Source organism: Apodemus sylvaticus, chromosome 7 (assembly GCF_947179515.1).
Source record: "Apodemus sylvaticus chromosome 7, mApoSyl1.1, whole genome shotgun sequence".
Taxonomy (NCBI): domain Eukaryota; kingdom Metazoa; phylum Chordata; class Mammalia; order Rodentia; family Muridae; genus Apodemus; species Apodemus sylvaticus.
Genome location: NC_067478.1, coordinates 61104104 through 61125716, shown reverse-complemented (window position 1 = coordinate 61125716; position 21613 = coordinate 61104104). Strand labels below are relative to the sequence as shown.

General features: G+C 39.7%; 1 protein-coding gene across 1 annotated transcript in view; it reads left to right on the top strand.

Annotated features, from left to right (window-relative positions):
* Positions 1-21613, top strand: part of Vps13c (vacuolar protein sorting 13 homolog C) — a 152811-nt gene that overhangs the window by 60620 nt on the left and 70578 nt on the right. The window contains exons 24-38 of the mRNA XM_052187918.1: positions 1009-1087; positions 1749-1888; positions 4663-4816; positions 6818-6897; positions 8648-8707; positions 9181-9340; positions 10533-10649; positions 12144-12247; positions 12432-12599; positions 13031-13335; positions 14268-14415; positions 15015-15123; positions 18175-18308; positions 19853-20009; positions 20846-20925. Of these exons, the coding sequence (XP_052043878.1) occupies positions 1009-1087; positions 1749-1888; positions 4663-4816; positions 6818-6897; positions 8648-8707; positions 9181-9340; positions 10533-10649; positions 12144-12247; positions 12432-12599; positions 13031-13335; positions 14268-14415; positions 15015-15123; positions 18175-18308; positions 19853-20009; positions 20846-20925 (1995 nt within the window). The remainder of the gene's footprint in view (positions 1-1008; positions 1088-1748; positions 1889-4662; positions 4817-6817; positions 6898-8647; positions 8708-9180; positions 9341-10532; positions 10650-12143; positions 12248-12431; positions 12600-13030; positions 13336-14267; positions 14416-15014; positions 15124-18174; positions 18309-19852; positions 20010-20845; positions 20926-21613) is intronic.

Here is a 21613-nt window from a genome sequence, read left to right as displayed (position 1 = left end):
GGGTTTAGGAGTCTCCCACAAACCACACAAACACTGATCTCAGGCAACAAAGATGGTTTATTGAACTCACACCCTAAGACTGATTGATCAGGACCATAGCTCCGAATTTGGGAGCTGAGTCTACAATCTTAAACATCTTCCCCTGTCAGCTTATAAAGGCTAAAACTGCAAAAACCACAATGAGCTCATATGCAGTTGCAGAAGTGCTACTAGGTGGGCTGCTCTGACTCAAGCTATTTTAGTCATAGCAGTTCATATTGATCTTTAATTTGATGGGTTCTACATAAAGCTTTGTGGAATTTCTTAAAATTAACAAACCTCATACATAACGTAACACAATCTGTGGTCAGCATGACCTTGCTGAGTCAAGTTACTTTTCTGTGTCAGTGACTGGTAGGAATATTACAGCAACAATATGAAATGGGTGGTGGGCATGGAACAAAATGGCTACAGCTATGCTGGGGGGTGGGGCAGGCCTCAACAATTTGTAAAATATACCTTATATAGAACTAGAAATACAATGCCTTAAAATAAAATTGCAAATAAAATTTCATGAGATTGTCCTTTTTGGGTGAGTTTTAAAGGTTCTAGGTCACTTTAATCGAATAATCTTTATAGCTTAGAGTAAATATTGGATTTATACTTACTTAGAAAAGAAGTTTGAGAAAGTTAGCTGATAACGATGCCATTTTCAAGGGCCCTATGATAAATGTGTGCCTTTATATTGTTACCTACAAGTAGTGATTCACGAAGACATAGGCTCACTCCTTGATTTGTGCGTGATTATATCTTTATAAATATGGGGAGTAATTTAATATTATGTAGGTTCAGATGGCTGTTATTTGGTTGTTTTAGCTTCTTGAAGATTTGGCTGTGATGTTTGTACAGATACCTTTCTTTCCCTCTTCCTTTATCTTACCTTCTCTGTTTTTGGTATATAGAGATGTCACCAGTGTTATTTAATCCTTCTAATCAGCACGTATTAAAAATATTTGCATTTTTCGCTAGGTAGCCTCCATTCCTGTTCGCTCAGGCGGGACAAAAAGTCTTCTTGGGACTTCACTGTTGCTGGATGGAATGGAATCAGGTGAAGATTGGAACGTGCTGTTTCTCTGTTTCTCTGACACTAACCTATACGTTGTTATGTAGTGAGGGTGTTTGTGGTGTAAGGAGTCTGGAGAACACTGTTCTAGCTGTGCTGCTGACACTGACCTCAGGGAGTATTATTCCTTGATGCTCATGGCTCATGGTTGAATAAATGAAGAATTGTTTGTTTGTTTGTTTGTTTGTCTTAAGGGTGGGTAATGGGACTTGACAGTGTTTTCTAAATATTCAATTAAGGTATTGTATTTCTCTGTAATACTTTTCTCTAACCAGGGCTAAGTAATGCCTTATAATTTCAGATTAGAATATAGAATGTTGGCTGGTAGATACAAGGTGAATCTAATAAGGTTAAGGCCTGGCCACTTTTGTGTCCATTGTGGTAGTCACATCTTGATGATAGATGATGCCCAGTAAGTGTTTTATTGGATATTGAATGAATGAACTAAAGTGAAAAATAAGTTTGGTTTAAGTTTTAGTACATGCCAGTTCAAGTGTCTTTGGGACTTGAAAAAAAATTGAAAGTATTTTGTCTGCATATGAAAGTTCTATGCGTGGATGGAGTTTACTGTGTTAGATCTATGCTCAGTGTCCGTGTGGGTTCTCAGTGGATGCTGCCTGTATTAACGAGTATCTCTGTCCTTTAGAGTCTGATGAGGAGTACTTTGATGCTGAGGATGGAGACGCGCAGGCTGCTAGAACTGTAAAAGCCTCAGAGCTGAAAAAAGCTTCTGAGGTTCCAAATGAGGAGCTGGTTAGTCTCCTGCTAAAGTTTGAGATTAGAGAGGTATGTGTTTCTCTTTCATGAGCACGTTCTTGTCAGTCTTCTGCATTGGGAGCTGGCTTCAGCTTCAAGTGCATTAAAAATGTGTCTTCTAGTTTTTTTAACCAGCTGACATCTATGAGTGTACACAAATTCACACCCAGTTTCAAAACCATGAAAATTATTTTAAAAAATGGTTTAAGGGGGAATCAGTACATGTAATCTATTCTAGAAAAACTCAGGTCTCTTAATTAGGATTTGTGTTTCTGCATAACATTTCTGTTTTTATGTATGAATGTATTACCCTCCACTGCTCCTTTTTTTATTGCTTCTTTAATCTTTTTTTACACTCCAGACTTTATCCTCCTTCTGGGTTGTCCTCTGACTCTTCCATATCCCATACCTCCTCCCTCCTCCCCTGTCTCCAAGAGGTTGTCCCCACCCCACCCCCTACTCCCTACCCCACCAGGCCTAACCACTCCTTGGGGCCCCAAGTCTCTCAAGAGTTAGGTGCTTCTTCTCTGATTGAGTCCAGACCCGGTAGTCCTCTGCTGTATATGAGCTGGGGACCACATATCAGCTGCTGTATGCTGCCTGGTTGGTGGCTCAGTGTCTGAGAGATCTCAGGCATCCAGGTCAGTTGAGCCTGCTGGTCTTCTCATTGGGCCGCCCTCCTCTTCAGCTTCTTCCAGCTTTCCCCCAGTTCAAACTCAGGGACTCCTTGCTTCTGTCCATTGGTTGGGTGCTAGTATCTGTATCTGCCTCTTTTAGGTGTTCGTTGGGCTTCTTAGTGGGCAGCCATGCAAGGCTCCTATCTGCAAGCATACCACAGCATCAGTAACAGTGTCCGGGCCCTGGCTCTCTCCCTGAGCTGGATCCCAGTTTGGGCCATCACTGGACCTCCTTTTCATCCTGCAGTCAAAAACTATGACCCAGAATTGTTCTTGTCTACAAGAACTGCATGGACAAAAATTGAGAAGATCCTTTCATTTTTTTAAAAGTTAGAGTTAGGCTGTAGATTCCAGGCTGGCCTTGAACTCCCTATTTCATTTTGTAACTTTGGCTCTATCTGATTGTGGACATTCCTGCTACCCTACCCTCCTGAGTGCTGAGATTATAGGTCTGTGTGTCACATGCAGTGTAGCTTCCCCTTGAGCTAAGTAGAGTTAGTTATTGTCATGCATGGCTACTGTAAACTTCTAAATTTTTTTTTCTTTAAAAAAGGATAGATGGCTTAGTCAGGGCTTCTGTATAATGGAAGGGTTAGTTTTAATTGGTAGCTGAAAACCTTTTATTGATTTCGACATTAGAGCTTCTAAATTCCAGTGTAAAGAAGAAAGTCATGTAGAAAGCCAAGCATGGTAGTATAGGCCTGAACTTCTAGTTATCAAGAAAGCTGAGGAGAGGATTACAACTTTAGTCTCTGCTGGAGACACAGGGCATCCTAGTCAACTTAACAAGACCCTGTTTCAAAATAGCAAACAAAACAAAAGAAAACCCAAAAAAGGGGTGGGGTTGACTGGGGGACATGCTGCTCACAGTCCTGAGGACTGTTTCTGAAGAGGAGATACACAGGAAAAGAAAGCCAGATGAGAAGGTCACGGCATATTTTGGGGGTAACAGGAGATTTCTGTCCCAGGCACATGATTCCTTTGAGCTCCATGTGTGCATTTGCTGTGTAAATGACAGTGCCTATCACCAATGGTAGGATTGCAGCTTTTCATCTCTGCCTTTGTCTTTCTATGTTCTAAATTTTCTAAAATAATTTTATTACTTTGATGATAAAGCGCAAAATAATACAGAGATGTTCATGGTTGACTTTGATATTCTAGAATGACAACCTTTCCTAAATCATCACATCAGATCTGATAAATCTTAGTCTTGCTGGTATTTTTTTGGCCTATTTCCTATCCTTGGCTTTTGACTTGTTTTTCACAGTTTGACCCACAGTATCAGGAGAGCCCTTGACCCCATCTCCAAATGCTTCAAGATGGTTGCTCTTTTCTTCAGCTGCAGCCGTGCATTTGTAGAAGTTAGGCCCAGTTGTTTCAGCCTCATGCTCCCAGAAATAAGACTCAGACTCAAAATATATTTACAAATACCTTGTTGTCCATATAGCTAGGCTGTACGCTGACTAGATCATAGCTGAGATACTCCCGCTATTTTTACCTACGTTCCTTCACACGGCTGGTTGCATGTGCTCAGGTAGATGCATCAGTCTCTCCACCTCTTCCCAGACAGATTTCCTGCAGGTCTCTATCCCAGAATTCTCTTCTGCCTCCGGATGTCCCACCTTTATCTCATGCCTAAGCCATAGGCTTTCTAATTGACAGGTGATACATCCATACAATACACAAGATATTCTCATAACATCATTACTTATGTTTTTTAAAAATTGCCACACATGTTTTTATTTAATTTTTTATTGGTTGAATATTTTTGACTGTCATTTCCAAAATTAATTTAAATGCTGTAGGAATGAACACTCATTTTTTGCTACTATCAGAAGAATCTATTAGCTTTTCTTTTTTTTAAAACTTTTTTATTGAATATAATCTTCATTTACAGCTTTTCTTTTTAATTAAAAAATGCTAAGAACCCTCTCCATATTTTCATGGGCTTTCAGTCCTGATCCTAGAGTTTGAGGGTAACCCCAGTCTTTGTGTTTGGTATGAGGATGTGATTAGAATCTTCACTCTAGTGGTGCCTGTGTCTGTGTGGGAAAGGACTTCGCTTCTGTCATTTTAAGAATGACATTCATTTACTACAACTTTTCCCTGCTCTGTGGATTCTTTTAGGTGATTTTGGAGCTCACTAAACAACAGAAAGAAGAAGAGACAATTTTAGTATTTAATGTCACTCAGTTAGGGACAGAAGCAACAATGAGGACATTTGACCTGACTGCAGTGTCCTATTTGAGGAAAATCAGCTTGGATTACCATGACATTAAAGGTAATAGCCATGAGAATAGAAACAACAGTTAGTAAAAATAGTATCCTTGTGTGTCTGGAATAGCCTCATTTATAATGAAGCATTTGCATTGCATTATGATGGGTATAGTATGCACAGTACAGTAAACACTTTATGAATACTAATTCCATTCTACAACAATGGCCATTAGGAATCCCTGTTACTGTCTTCAAGTCTTCAGTTCACATGTAACTAATATGCAGGTTGATCATTCAAACAACCAGGGGACAGAGCCCTGACTGAGACATTGGAAACCTGGTTCTGGGGTTTGGCATCCTCAGTCTTTATGGTACATGTCCACAGAAAATCCACTTACGTCAGGGAGTATCATTTCCAGTTAATAGGCAGAGAAAGGCTAAAGAACCCAAAATAACTTGCTTATACCCTCTGTCTTGTTCATGATGGATTTTAAAATTTGGATCTGGATGTAGGACACTGGAGCCCATTCTGTTAGAGCTGTCTTGATGCTGTGACCCTTTAATATTGTTCCTCATGTTATGGTCCCCAAACATAAAATGATTTTGTTGCTACTTCATAACTGTAGTTTGCTATGGTTAGGAATTGTAATATAATACCTGTTGTTTTTGATGTTCTTGCATGACTCCAGTGAAGGGGGTTGTGGCCCACAGGTTGAGAACCACTGTGGTGCATACAACACAGAGGCATTGTGATAGAAATAAGTTTGGAAGTTGCAAGGCCACGCTCTCATAAATTTCTATAGTTCATCACTTCAGTGTGTTTCTTATGACCTCAGATATTTGAAGCATGAATGAGTGACAATTCAAATTCAAATACTAAGATATTTTATGATTTTTAGAAAATAGTTGAAACCAAAGTAAACTCAAATTAAGTGTTGATAATTTTCCTAAATAATAGATTATAATAGAATTTACATTACAGACATGAGTAACATTTGTAAACAATAAATTTTCTAGGCTGTTTTTGCTTTGTGTCAGTTAAGACTAGAGAGAGGTCTGGAGAGATAGCTCAGCCATTGAGAGTGCCTGGGTTTGATTCCCATCATCCACATGGCACCTCACAACTGTCTGTAACTCTTCGTCTAACTCTTCTTCTGAATTCATAGTGCACCAGGTACATATGTAGTGCACATACATACATGAAAATAAAACACTCACATACATAAATTTTAAAAAGAAAGTTATAAAGGGAAAGATGAGTGGTGGGTGGCTTTCTAGCTGTCCTAGAAGCAGGATTTACAGACTCTGAAAAGAGAAGTGTGGCGTGATCCAGTGGTTGATGAGCTAGCCTTTTCTACCCAGATTTGGGAGGCAGTTCCTCTGTGTGTCTACACACAAGATATAGTTTTGAGATCAAAGGAGATGTTTGTTTTGGCTTTGAAACCAAGTCTCACTCTGTAGCCCATGCTGGCTTCAGACTCACCATACAGTCCAGGGGGTCTATGTCGCAAGGGTCCTCTTCTATCTCCCAAGGGCTGGGATTACAGTTATATATCACCACAGCCTACTAAAAAGAAAATTTGAACTGTCATCCTCTATTTTTTTTTTTAAGGTTTGTGTATTCTTTACTGCAACCTCAGGTCTAAGCAAAGGCATTATTTAAATTATTTGAGTTTAGTAACAACAGTTTAAGAATCCACTAAAGTCTCCAGTTTAATAGCTGAGAAAGTTAAATAGCTGTGGGTTAAGATCAGGGATGAATTAGAATTCACATTTCCAGATTCTTATACCCATAGTTCATTCTGCTGCCTATAAATACACAGGCATCCTTAAAAATATCTTAAGATCTTGAGCATTGTATGAAAGCAAGTGAAAGGTGAAGGGTTTAAGTAAGTTGGGAATCTAAGGTTAGGAATTCAGCTACCGTATGCCCTCACCAGGACCGCTTGTTACTTCATAGCCATGAAAATGTACATGGATTTTTTTTTAAAGTACCACTAGCCAAAGACATGTAGAATACTCTAAAATTTCATAAAAGCAACTTATTTTCATTTCTCTCTTTTAGGATCCAGAAAGAAGCCAGTTCACTTGATTAGCTCTTCAGACAGACCTGGATTAGATCTTTTAAAAGTCGAGTACATTAAGGTAAGGGCTATAGGAGGGTGACACAGCTGTCTGGGCCCCACACTGCAGCCCTGGAGAGAGAATGGCTGTGTGTAAGGAACAGGTCTCAGCAGAGTTCCTGCTTTTAGCCTTCTGCTTTAGTTGAGAACAGGGATATTACAGAGCTGCGGGGTTGCTAACCCAGAAGTGGAACCCAGGGCGAGACAGGCGCTCTCTGTCTCTGGGGCATATTTGTACCATTATACTTCGTGTAAAAACAGGTGGCAATTAGTTTCTACATTAAAAAGGGAAAGTGGAGTTAGATTGAATTGAGACGAGATCTGCCAGGACTGGGGATGGACTGAAAAATGTGTACCCCAGTGAAGAGGACGGAAGAAATTGATGGTGTTCACTTCATTCTAGTGATTCCCTAACTCTTTGTTCTGTCTGCGAGGGTCATTGAATGTCTGTGCTGTTGGACACTTGGGTTGAAGTTGCTTTTTCCTGTTCTCAAAGAGATTGTAAGTTAGAAGAGAGAGATGTGCAAGCAGACAAAAATTAAAATGTAATCTCAGCTGATTGAAAACACAGTGACTTGTTTTCTAAGGAAAAGCAAAAAGCAGAATGACTGTGGAGAGGCTGTCAAAGTAGCCAGGGTAGAGAGCTGCTTAAGGGAGGCAGTCTTCAGAGTTCTCATTTCCTCTTTGTTCCCCAGGGACATAGGGAGTCTTATGATGACAGATAATTTTTTTTTTTTTTTTTTTGGTTTTTTGGATTTCCCCCCCCCCCCCCCCCCCCGAAACAGGGTTTCTCTGTGTAGCCTGGCTGTCCTGGAACTCACTCTGGAAACCAGGCTGGCCTCAAACTCAGAAATCCACCTGCCTCTGCCTCCCAGAGTGCTGAGATTATAGGTGTGTGTCACCACCGCCTGGTGACAGATACTTTTTTTTGACTTAGAACAAAGACCTCCACTACAACAGAGTTGTCTCTAGAGATTCAATTTGTGAAGAACTGATGTTTCTCTCACCAGAGATTGAACTGAGCTTTGTAGAGTGGTAAAGCCTCAGATGATGGTGAGGTGACCCTTACATGTTCTTGTCTCCACTTTATCTTTTTAATTCCCTTAGGGAATGCATGCTCCTCCCTGCTTAATAAGAACACCTTACACTGTTATTAAAAATAGAGCATATATCTTTAAAATAAGACAGCATGGTATATGGTTGTCTTAGTTACCTGTGCTTCCATCAGACATCACAGCTCAGGCAACTTATAAAGCAAACACTTAATTAGGGGCTCACAGTTCTCAAGGGTTAGAGTCCATGACCCTCATGGCCGAGAGCCAGGCAGTAGGAAGGCAGGCATGGTGTAGGAGCATTAACTGGTAGCTTACATTCTTATCTGCAAATAGAAAGCATAGAGCTGAGAATGGTATGATATTTGAAAGCTCAAAGCCTACTGTCAGTGACACATTTTCTTTGCTGAGCCACACCTTCTAATCCTTTCCAAAAACTTACACCAACTGGGGACCGAGCATTCAAATATATGAGCCTTTAGGGGCAATTGTTGTATGAACCACCATAGTAGGTGTTCTCCCTCCCTTTCTAACTCCCCCTTTCTCTTCCTCTATCTCTCTCCTCTCATGTGTGTGCATATGAGCACGCGTGCGCGTGCGCGCGCTGCGCGCGCAGCGCGCGCGCACACACACACACACACACACACACACACACACACACACAGATTATAAAAATTTACTTTCCTCTTACTTCCTTCTTTGGAACTTTTATTTTTTCAGGTTGATAGAAATGGGCCTAGTTTTCAAACTACTTTTGAAAAAACTGAACAAACTGTTAAGGTAAGAAATTTTTATTTGAAGCAGTGCATCTTATTTGAAAATAACCTGTTTACTTCGTACTTGAGACTGTATTTTCATTTCTGCTCCTTAAGCTTAAATGTCATGAATGCCATGTTTGGAATCTCTTCTAGATGTGGTAGCACATGGTGGTTCTGTAGCTTCATACGAAAACTTGGCATTTTCTATCATCACAATAGCCAGGATCCAGGAAGCCAGTTACATGTTGACTGTGCAGATGGCCTGGGGAGGCAGTTATTGGCTCCATGACCATTTTGTTTGGGAATGGAGTATTTAGTCACCGGGATGCTCTCCTGTGTCCCATGTGTGTAGGTGTCATTCGCTGTCTCTATATTCCTACATCAGGGACTCATGTTCTTTCCTCTCTCTCCCTTTCCTGTCTTTGGAGGCAGCCTTTGCTGAGACCACAGATGGTAACTGGGAAAGAATTAATTTTCTTTGTAAAACACTTTCAGGTGGCCTTTTCATCTTTGAATCTGTTGCTACAAACACAAGCTCTTCTGTCTTCCCTTAACTACTTGGCAACTGTCATCCCATCAGACAGTCAGAACACAGGTGTGGTCAAGGAGGTGCAGACCACAACTGAGAAACAAAAGAACTCTCCGCTGCAGAAAGGTATGAGAATAATCAGTATTCTCCACGGCAGACACCCAAGAAGAACATTTTGAAGGAGTAAAGCTTTGTTTTGCTTACAGTTTCAGAGGTGTCAGCCCATGGGCACTGGTTCTGTTGCTTCTGAGCCTGTGTGTTGCCAGGCAGAGTACAGTGAAGCATGTGGTAGAGATTGAGGTGGATAGGAGGCAGACAGACAGAGAAGGTCTGAAGACAAGTGTACCCTGAAAAGGCACACCAGTGTATAACCTCCCAATGATGCCATTAGATCATGAAGCTGTTAATGGATTTATCTGTTGGTGAAAGTCAGAGCCATAGTATTCCATTTTCTTTCAAAGCAAACACAATAAACAAACAGATGACTCTCCAGTCACTGGAATACTATTACCTCTGCTTCTAGGGTTTTCCTCAATTGAATCTCCTGGTACATAAAGCATGGGTACTGGATGGGTAGAGAAACATAGTTTCTTGTAGTTTCCGTACTTAGGAGGCTGAGACAGGAGGATCATGATTTCCAGGCCAGTTTGGGTAAGTGACATAGAAAGTCCTTGATTCAAAAAAATAAAGCAACACACACACACACACACACACACAGAGAGAGAGAGAGAGAGTTGGAGGTTTACTAGCGGAAAGCCCGTGTGTGTGCTCGTCCGTTTTCCCATCCTGGTGGCTCTGGAAGGGCTCCCAGGACTGCCTTTAAGGAAAGAGATCCGAGATATGAAGGCAGGAACTGTTTGCATCTTTAAAACAATCTTATTTTCTATGGGTTGGGTGTTCTGTCTACATGTATGTATATACCCCACATGTGTGCAGTGCCCGTGGAGTCCAGAATAGGGCATTGGATCTTCTGGAACTGAAGTGACAGATAGTTGTGAGTCACCACGTGGGTGCTGATCCATTTCTCAAGCACCCCAAAGATTGCATATCATTGCTGAGAATCGCTAGAATTTGAATCTAAAAGAACTTAGTTCATATTCTGATTGTAGTGCTTAAAACTGTGTGACTTTAGGCTCATTACTTCTTTGAGTTTTATGCTGTTTACTTTAGACTTTTTGTTTTTATATGTATGTGGTTTGTAGAACATGTACTTCATATTTTATGAGTATTTATCTCATATGTTATATATTATATAAAATATGTGAAAAAAAAGTTCTGCTTACTTCTAGCTTACTAGAATCGTTGCTTTATTTTTTAGTGATGGTGCCCTCCAAAGATAGTGATGTGATTGGCTTCAGGCTGTTTGCCAAACTGAATGCTTTCTGTGTCACTGTCTGTGATGAGAAGAACAATATTGCTGAAATCAAGATACAAGGTAAAGTGTCACGGTGTTTACCAGCTGTTTAACACTAAGCATTCTCTCCCCTTCCCTCCATTCTCTTTCTGCAGTGTTAGAGAAAATACGCAGAGAGAGCTTGGAGCTGCAAACAGTTGGCAGTGTGTGGCTGAACTGCACGCTTGTGACTAGATGATGTCCAGATTCTGGCTAGTCATTTTCTTCTTTCCTTCCCAAACTGGTAACACACTTAGCTGTGTAAACTTTGTTCACAAAACTTTTGTAGCCTTTTTCTCAGGCTGGGTGTTTTCTGCTGTGGTGAACACCAGGTCCAAAACCTGGGGAGGAGAGGGTTGATTTCAGTTCACACTTCCACATCAGTCCATCATCGAAGAAAGGACAGGAACTGGGAAGCAGGAACTGAAGCGGAAACCATAAAGAGTACTGTGTACTGGCTTGCCCCTCATGGCTTGCTCAGCCTGCTTTCTTCTACAACCCAGGACCACTGTTCTAGGGTGGCACCACATGGGCTGGATCCTAACACACCAATCACTGATTAAGGCAGTGAGTGCATTATAGACTTACCTACAGGTTAGTCTTATGGACATATTTTCTCAGGTGAGAGTCCCTCTTTCCAAGTGACTCTAGCTCACGTCAAGTTGACATAAAACTAGTCACCACAGTCTTCATGTAAATGACTTAATATCTATAAACGCATGAAAATGTACTTTATGCTTACTTATCCTGAATTGATTCCTTCGCACTAGATTTCCTCCCAGGGAACTAAAAACTTATGTAATTATATTTTATTTTATTGTTTTTGTTTTTTAACACTTTATTATATACTCAAGATAATAGGCATCTTTTCAGTGTCATAGGAAAATGATATATTTTTTTAAAGATTTATTTATTTATTATATGTAAGTACACTGTAGCTGTCTTCAGACCCCCCAGAAGAGGGCATCAGATCTCATTAGGGATGGTTGTGAGCCGCCACGTGGTTCCTGGGATTTGAACTCAGGACCTTCAGAAGAACAGTCAGTGCTCTTGACCACTGAGCCATCTCTTCAGCCCAGGAAAATGATATTTAATGTATTTTCCTATTTCTTTTATTCTTTGAGAATTTCATACTTGTATACTAGGCAAGATGATCACAGCTACCACCATCTCCCTAGCATGTCCTCTCTCAACTGTATGTCCCCTTATACGTTGTTACCTACGTATTAACGCACCCATTAGTGCTGCTCGAGTGTGCATGGATGAGAGGCCACATTTGGGAGCATGGGTGACCCACCAGTGGTTGCACCCCCAAAGAGCAATGATTCTTTCTCACCAAACTGCTATCAACTGTTCCTTAGTAAGGGGTAGGGCTTAGTTAGATTTTAACCAAAATTTAAGTTTGTTTTTTAGAAAATTAAAAATATTTAACAGGAAATTTATTAATGTGCATTTAGACATTCTGTATATCCACAAATTATAATGAAATGAAATATTTGTTATATTTATAAACATTATAATAATTTTGTTTTTTAGGCCTCGATTCTTCCCTTTCTCTTCAGTCAAAGAAGCAGTCACTTTTTGCCAGGCTGGAAAACATTATTGTCACAGATGTCGATCCTAAAACAGTTCATAAGAAAGTATGTAACACTGAATGGATAGTTGCTAGTTTTTGATTATTGTGTAGAGACTTTATTTTAAAATATCTTATTTTAAAAATTAAATGTATTTCTATGAAGATTATAACTTCAGGCCTTTTCTGACTGGGGCTTTGTTTTGCGAATGCTTTTCTGGGCAGAGGATATTCACGTTTCTGTTTTTCAGGCTGTATCCATAGTTGGAAATGAAGTTTTTCGCTTTAACCTGGATTTGTATCCGGATGCTACTGAAGGGGACTCCTACACTGACATGTCCACTGTGGATGGCATGGTGGCACTGCACGTCGGCTGTATCCAGATTGTCTATCTTCATAAATTCCTTATGTCACTGCTGGTAAAGTCACTGTTTATATGTCCACATTTCTCCAAGAAGCTGTAAGGGCTGTGATTACATATGTTGTAACCTTTGGGCTTTAGGTGGTGGATGTTTTGGTTATGCCTGGTGTTTATGTATGAAAGTAGTAGCCAAAAGCCCTCTCTTAACTCTTCAAATATAAGTCATTGAATGAGTTTTGTCTGTGTTTGAAATAAGTTTTCTAGAACACAGAGAAGCTAACTGTCTGAGTTTACCCCACACCTGCGCAGTGACGAATCACTGCTCAAAGCTGGCAGCACGTGACTGAGGATGGCCTTCCTCAGTTCCTTCTGGTTACTAGAATAGGGCTCAACTCTAAAGGCCCTTGGTGGAAATTACATGTGTGTTAGCAGAAGGTAGGCTTATTCAAATATGTCCCTGCTTCTGAATGTCTCCTTTATTGTCCACAGAGCTTCCTGAACAATTTCCAGGTGGCCAAAGAGGCGCTGAGCGCAGCCACTGCCCAGGCTGCAGAAAAGGCAGCCACGAGTGTGAAGGACCTTGCCCAGAGGAGCTTCCGTCTTTCTGTCGATATTGATTTGAAAGCACCAGTCATTGTCATTCCTCAGTCCTCCCTCTCCACCAACGCTGTCGTGGTAGATCTTGGCCTAATTAGAGTTCACAATCAGTTCAGTCTGGTGTCTGGGGAAGATGCCGTAAATCCTCCAGTGATCGACAAGATGGAGGTGCAGCTTACGAAACTGAAACTCTCTAGGTATGTTTGTTCAGAGCTGTGCTATGAAGTGTGTACTGATTTCTCATGGTACTTTCATAGAGCATCAGATAGAACCTAGCACTTTACTTGTTTCTTTAACAGAACAATTTTCTGATATCAAAAGTTGCAAGGAACTCTAATTTCTGGTCTGCTGGAGTGCATGTGTATATACGTCCTTCATGTAGAGCTGCCAATTCAATTTTTTTCCTCACATGTTTTAAAATATGTATATATTACTGTTCAAAACTGGTTGATAATCGTTTAAGAATAGAAATCTTAGCCAGGTGTAGTGATGCATTCTAATTCCAGCACTTGGGAGATAGCAATAGGCAGATCTCTGTGAGTTTGGGGATAGCCTGGTCTATACAGGATACCTACACAGTGAGACACTCAAAAAAAAAAAAAGAAAAGAAAAAAAGAAAAGAGTAAGTGAGAGAGACTAGATTTGATTATTTCTTGTGTATCAGCAGCATTATGAATTTAAAACAAACAAACAAAAAACCCCCACAACTTTTAGCTCAGTTCTCCTTTCTACAATTTTAAGAAAAAAGTCATTTTTTTTAAAAGTCTTCTCAGGGGAACATGCATGGTAGTGTATGCCCTTAAATCTATCACTCAGGAGGTAGAGGCAGGCAGATCTCTGATTTTGAGGCCAGTCTAGTCTATAAAGGGAGTTCCAGTGCAGCTAAGGCTACACAAACTCTTATCTTGAAATAAAACAAAACAAAATATTTTCATAATTGCTCAATCACACCATGTAATCTGCCTCTGCTAGTGGATTATAGGTTAATTGTTACCTCAGCTTTGAAACCCCCCAAGCCACATGTTATAAATTGGTATCTAGAGCATCAGATAGTGCCCGGCACTTTACTTGATATTATAGCTCATTGCTCTCTGTGACAGTCTGTATCTTCTTCTCTCCTTTTTACTAGGACATCAATCCAGCCAGGTGCATCCCATCCTGATATTCAGCTGTTGTACCCAATTAACTTGGAGTTTTTTGTAAATCGGAATCTAGCTGCAAATTGGTACCATAAGGTGCCTGTTGTAGAAATTAAAGGGCGTCTTGATTCAATGAATGTAAGTACATGCATGAAAATAACTTTACTGTTGACATTTCATCCCTGAAAGCTTTCTCTTATGCACAAGGAAAGTGCAGATTATTTACTGAATAGTGAAAGAAACATTTTAGTGAGACTTTGTCCAACAAAGTTTCCAGTAGAATTTAATCTTCAGTTAAGTATTAACTTTTAAATCTGCTACACACCCCATTGTGCAGGAATTACTCATTGTTACAGTGTCTCTCATAATGTATATTATTTACACACTTGTTTTTAAGGAGATTGAAATATGTCTAAGATAACCATTGTATTCTTTAAAGAGTGATAGTTTCCCAGATTTGTTATTTAAAAACTGGCTTAGATTTCTTTAAGTATAATTAACTTTAAGTAAAAACCAGCCAATAGGGCTAAAATTGATTTGCAAATATTATTATTTATATGTTTTAACATTTTATTTAAATTGTAGAAGTGAAAGTGAAGCAAATAGTAAAATCCTCAGGTACCTATGTGGTCCAGTCTCAGTTACTGTTAAGATTATTCTATTAACAAGAATCTGTTTTCTATATTGTAATTCTTTCATTTTAAAATAACTTTTTTTTTGTTTTGCTCATTTCACAGGTTAGTTTAAATCAAGAGGATCTTAATCTTCTGTTTAGAATACTGGCAGAAAATCTTGGTGAGGCCACTGAAGACTTGGATAAAGGGAAATCTAGAATACAAGAGATAGGTGAGAGTCCAATGGTGGTGACACATGCGCACGTGCCTCTGTAGTTCAGTACACGCTGAATCCTGATGGTGGTGAATCCTGATTGTGGTGACGCATGCTCTTGCACCTCTGTAGTTCAGTACACGCTGAAGCTTGATGGTGGTGACGCATGCGCACGTGCCTCTAGTTCAATACATGCTGAATCCTGATGGTGATGCATGCGCACGTGCCTCTGTAGTTCAGTACATGCTGAATCTTGATGGTGGTGATACATGTGCACATGTTTCTCTATAGTTCAGTACATGCTGAATCTTGTTTTCAGGTTTTAAAGTGGTTCTTTGTTTGTTTTGCCACAGTAGGGATTGAATCAGGGTCTTGCTGGTGCTGTGGTGTACACTGTAATATCGAGTTACATCTCCAGCTTGAGACACAATAAACATATAATGTTTGTATAGTGAACAAATACATATTTACAAATTGTGATTTGTTTTGCCAAGAAAAATAACAATATGTTGCTGAATGCAAGCATGACTGAAGCACAAGCTTCAGTCTCTTTGTAGCTAGGCAGACCATTAACATTCAGCATGTTTCCTAGACGCTTGCACTGGAGGTCATTAGAAAGGGCAGCCATTAGCCAGGGCTGGATCTCTGTAAATGTCTTAATTTTTATAGTAAAAAATTTTGAAGAATGCTAGCCTGTGGCATTGTATTCTATCTGATATGTAAATAAGATAGGGGTAAAGTATAAGAATTTAAATTATTAACATCACTCTTCAAAGATAGCAAATATGGTATATTAAAATAAAAATAGGAGAAAGTTTAAAATATTAATTATGGGCATTTCTTACTTAAAAGTTATTAATATGTTAAAGCCAATATATATATGTACATATGTATGTATTATGAATAACATATACATGTCTATGTACACATAACGAGTATATCATGCACATAGGATGGACCCTTATTCTTTTCAAATAAGTGGTGGCACCTGTGTGTGTGTGTGTGTGTGCTCACAGCACTTTGCTGATACCTTCCTAAACTAACAGTTGGAGTTGTATTTCACACCCATGTTTGTATTGTGGTGCCCTCCCTTGGTGCTTTAATGATTTCCTGGCATTAAATTCTGTTGAAGAATCATCATTTTTAGCAAGCTTTTACAGATAAGATATTCAGGTTAAGTTTTCCACTCTTACCCATGTTGCATTGAAATGCCCCTTGATATGCACTTTGCATACATACCTGTCCTGTCTCACCAGTGAGAAGGTATATAATCTTTATTAATGTAACTCGTATCTAACCAAAAGCTAAGTAAATACAAGGTTTTAATAAATTAACTTAAAATTTAAAACTTGAGAATTTCATACATGGATATAATATGTTCTGATTAATTTAAAATTTTATGGATTTAGAGGAACTTGTTCTCTGTTCTGTCATGTTGTTTTCTGTATCTTTCTTACAGTTTTATCAGTATTCTGAAACTTTTGCCTATTGGTTGAGCGAAAATGACTTCACTGTACATTATCACTTTCTTCTTGTATCCCATCTAAGCATATGCCTCTAAGTGTTCACCTCAGAGTCAGCTGCATACTCTCTGAGCAAGACAGAACACGTTCCTCAGCACCCTTCTCCCTGGGTCCTTCTGCAGGCCCAGCCTGGCCCTGCCTGCCCCTGCCCCTGCCTGCCCCTGCCCCTGCCCCTGCCCCTGCCCCTCTCAGGGCTAACGGCTCCTTTGACCGTTACTCAGTGCTTCCTTCATCTTGTTTCATGAACTTTTTATGAGTGGAGCCGTGAGTTTGCCCTTTGTTTGGCTCTGTTTCTGTGAGTCACAAGATTCATTCAGGTGGCTTCTGCACTGGTCTGCTCTCCAGGGACCCCTGTCACTGCCTGTGAGGCCGGAATCACAGGTGCGCCTCCATGACACTCAGCTCTTACTTGGTTCTCAGGAATCCAATTTTTTGTCCCCTGCTTGCATGCCAAGTGGTTTAGCCACTGAGACATCTCCACAGCCCGGTACTGTGGTTTTCATTTGGTCCTCATTACTAAAAACAAAGTAACAAACTATTTTATATATGCCTTTTGACTACTTGGGAATCCTCTTTTGTGACTGTCCAAATCTGTTAACAATTTTTTTTTGATGTCGTTCTGGAGTAAGATGGTAGATGTATTGCCTTCCTAAGGGCATTAGTGAGCAGTGTGGATTTCCCATGTGAGTCTCTGGTATGCGTTATACTGCAGTGCTCTGGTAAACTGGTGGTCAGGATGATGTTATTTGCAACACTGTAGTGACAGTTGTATAGGTGATAGTGAAGGCTGTCAAGTCAGACTCATGAACTTGGATTAGCCCTTGCATGTGACACTAGCCAAGGCTCCAGATTTGTCTAAAAATTTAATGTGCTCATCTGTGAATTTGGGACAATGAAGTTCTTTCCCCAGAAGGGTGGTTTAAGACTCCAGCAAGGCAGTCAATGCATAGCTTATCACAAAGTGTCTGGAATAGGTACCAAATATAACAAATGCTAGCTTTAATATTTGTGTGTTATAGGTTAGAAAACACTTTTATTGCACGCATGATATGTGTTTCCATGGTATGTGTTTCAGAACAGCATCAGCTTTTCTTTCCCTTCTTTTCTTCGACTTATCCCTGGTCACCACCTCATGCCTTAGCCATTCTGTGGTCTGCTCTGTTTGCAGACCCCGCTGTGTGCCATCTCTTTTGCCTGTATGGCTTTCATTCTCACATTTAAAAATGTGGGCTGTCCTTCCTGTGGAGGACTCCTCCTGCTCCATGTGGGTGATTCATCTGTATTAGTATGCCTTTGCCTCTTTGTCTTCTCTCTGTGCATTTGATGTTCAGCCCATTAACATTTTTGCCTGATTCTTGTGAGTGGGTTCAGTTTGGTTCTTCCATCTGTCTTTCACTCTGTCTGTCTCTTGTACTAAGCCACGAGTGTTCTAAGGCTGAGAGGTGATGTGGATTTGTGGATCTTCAGGTGCTGGTACATGTTTGCAGCAAGTATCTGTGAAAGAAACAAAAGAATAAAAGCACATGCTTCTGTTTAACATCTTTAGGCGAAACTACAGCATGCCGAGAAGTCTCTACACCGCAGGATGTACACACCACCCAAGGTGTGCCAGCAACCAGAGTGGAAGAGACCAGACCCGTAGACATCATTAATGTACTGTTAAACTTTGAAATTAAAGAGGTGCGTAATTTTTATCATATTTTATAAAGTGAGCTGAACAGATTATAGGTAGTTCTAGTAGGCTAAATTTGAATGTAATTAATATATATGAAAAAAATCTTAGACTGTTAATGTGTTTTCAAATTTGAGAATTTATTAAGAACCAGTTATATTTTAGGAATCCAGGAGTTTTTTAAATTATTTTTTTAAGATAAAAATGGAAGCATTTCATGTAACTTGCTTTTTAGTCATTATAGGATGTTAGAATGTAGCTTGCTTTGGATTTTCATGTAAGAAGAGAGATAGAGGAATCTTTTATGAATAAGCATTAGAAACTTTATAGATTAAAGAACAGATCATGTACATTTAAAAATGCCATCTTACTTCAGTATGGATTTCCTTCTTTATCTCTTCAATAGCTGTGTAGTGTGTGTGCCAGAGCCAAGGATACAGTAGAAAATATATAGGTTCTAATATAGTGGTGTGTTTCCATTAAAAATATGTTCAGGACAGGGTACTTGCAGAGCCTGGGTATGGATGGTAGTGGCCGGGCATCTGAGCAGGCAGAGAGGGTTAGGAAAGTTTTCTAAGAGGAAGTGACATTTGAGTGGAGCTTGTAAAGTAAAGAAATCGTTTGAGAAATTTTAATGAATTAAGGGGCCAGTTAGATAGAATGGATGGGCATAGGTAGAAAGGGGTGGACATAGAAATGCATACGTTCTTTTCCTAGCACTTATACATGCTGTGACAGTTCCATCCTTTCAGACCTGGTTGAGCTGGAGGGGAGGAATTTGTGCTTGTTAGATGGGTATTTTGTGTTATGATGTTACTGTATACAGGGGACTGCCAACTGGTAGGTAGAGACAGGAGGGCTCATGTGACATGTTATGCTTAGGATATCACCCAAGGTTAAGAAGGCCTGCATAGAGATTAGTGTAAAAACCAGAAGCTGCTTTCAACAGAGTTTCAGACAGAAGCTGCACATCAATTAGGATTTCTAAGATTGGACCACTACCTGCCTCCCTTCTGGCCACTCTACCATGCACCATTTTATTTTGTTTTGTTTTTATTTTATTTATTTTATTTTATTTTATTTCATTTTTATGGTTCTTAGCCTTTGAAAGTCAGTAGAAAACAGTGGTGATATCTCAAATGCATGTAATGTAAATAACAACAGATATTTTTCAGACTCAGAATATCTTTTTCTTGTGCGCATTTCTTCCTTTCTTCCTTCCTTCCTTCCTTCCTTCCTTCCTTCCTTCCTTCCTTCCTTCCTTCCTTCCTTTCTTTCTTTCTTTCTTTCTTTCTTTTTTTTTTGGATTTGGTTTTTTCAAGACAGGGTTTCTTTGTATAGCCCTGGCTGTCCTGGAACTCACTCTGTAGACCAGGCTGGCCTCAAACTCAGAAATCCGTCTGCCTCTGCCTCCCAGAGTGCTGGGATTACAGTCGTGCGCCACCACCGCTCGGCTGTGAATTTCTTTATTTCCCTTCATGTAGCTACTAAGTTCCTATTGGCTCTGTATAGTAGTGAAGCAGTTTGTGACAATCCATGCTTATTCTTTTAGGTTGTGGTTACTTTGATGAAGAAAGCAGAAAAGAAAGGAAGCCCCTTACATGAACTGAAGATCCTGCATCTTGGGATGGAGGCTAAAGTAAAAGCTCATGACATGACTGCTGAAGCATACCTCCGAAAAATTACTATGCGGTGTTTTAGCTTCCCTGGTGAGTGTGCAGGCCCTCTGTGGAAAGACAGTGCTGGGCTTCAAACCAATATAAACACAGGGCTCGTTTTCTGCATTCTTCTATGTACTATGCCTATTCCTGACATATCCAGTGTGTTGGTGATGTTGTAATAAATCTCACCTAAATGATTGTAGTGACATTAAGAAGTCAAATCCCAGGACCCAAAGACCCCCTTTGAAAACCTAATTCATTAAGAAGCCTAACTTTACATTGATTTCGTTGCAAATCACATGAATGCTAAGGTCTGTTTTAAATTACATTAATGTGTGCTTGTACAAAGTAAATGTTAAACGAAACATAAATATATAGAAGGAGACATGTAGCCTCAACTGCTGGTCTCTCTTCCTCCCAAGTGACTATGAAGCTGTAGTTTAATGGGCAATTCACTGTCTGAGTCTAAGGCTATCTGAGTTTTACAGTTCTTGTTTGTTTAAGCTTCTAAAGGACTCTGTGGGGGCATTTTTGAGAAGATAAACATGTGTTGAGAACAACCCCTTCTTGTATTTTATAGCTGCTATTTCTTCTGTTGATGTTTGTTCACTTGAGGATAATACTTGTAGTACTATATATAAGAGATGTTATTGACTAGAGCTGTTTAGATTTGTTAATTTTGTGGTCTTTGATTTTTCTTTCCAGTTTTTCAAAGTTAGACTTACCATGGTATGATTTTTAGATAGTATAATACATTTGCCTGCTTTATGTACAGTTCTCTAATGGACATTCTACATTTCTTTGTGTAACTGGCTGAGCCTGTTTTACAAGGTGTTTGAGGCACTGAAGGGATGATAATTTTGGACTTGTCTTTTCCCTTCTAGATTCTAAAGGTGAGCCTCTGCACATTGTCAACACCTCTGATGTGTCTGATGGAACCCTCCTGAAAATGCTGTTCATCAAGGTGTCTGTTCTAGTTTCTTCTGTTGCTGTGATAAATATCCTGACAGAAAGTCAGTTTAGTAGAGAAAGGGATATTATCACCTTATAAGTCAGTCTGTCGTTGAGGACAGGAACTTCAAACACCCAGCGACATTGCACATCCACAGTCAGGAGCAGAGAGAGATAGATATGAGCGCATGTGTCTCCTGCTTGTTTGTGTCCAGTGCTCTTTCTTTCTCTACTATTATACAGTCAAAGACCCCTTGCCTAGGGGATGCTGTGGCCTCTGGTAGGCTGGGTCTTCCCATATCAGTTAACTGAAGAAACTTTATAGACTTGTACACAGGCTAGCACCGTGTAGACAATCTACATTGAAACTTGCTTTCCAGATGACTCTAGGTTTTATGAAGTTTACAGTTAAAGCTAAGCATTACAAAACCTAATTTCATTTCTGGGATTAATATTTGAATATATGAAATTACTTATTTTCATTTCATACTTAATATTTGAATTCTTCCCTAAGTGTTTCAGTCCAAGTTGGTTGATGATGAATTATAGAAGCATATCAAAATCTTTTATACTCCATTAACCTAATGAGCTTCCCTGGGGGAGTTGAATAAATAGGAGTGAATGGTCAAAGCTGAGCCATGTCCTGAAGCAAGCTGTGTTGTAAATTAGGTGGCAGAGTTTCCACGTGTGGATGGGCCTAC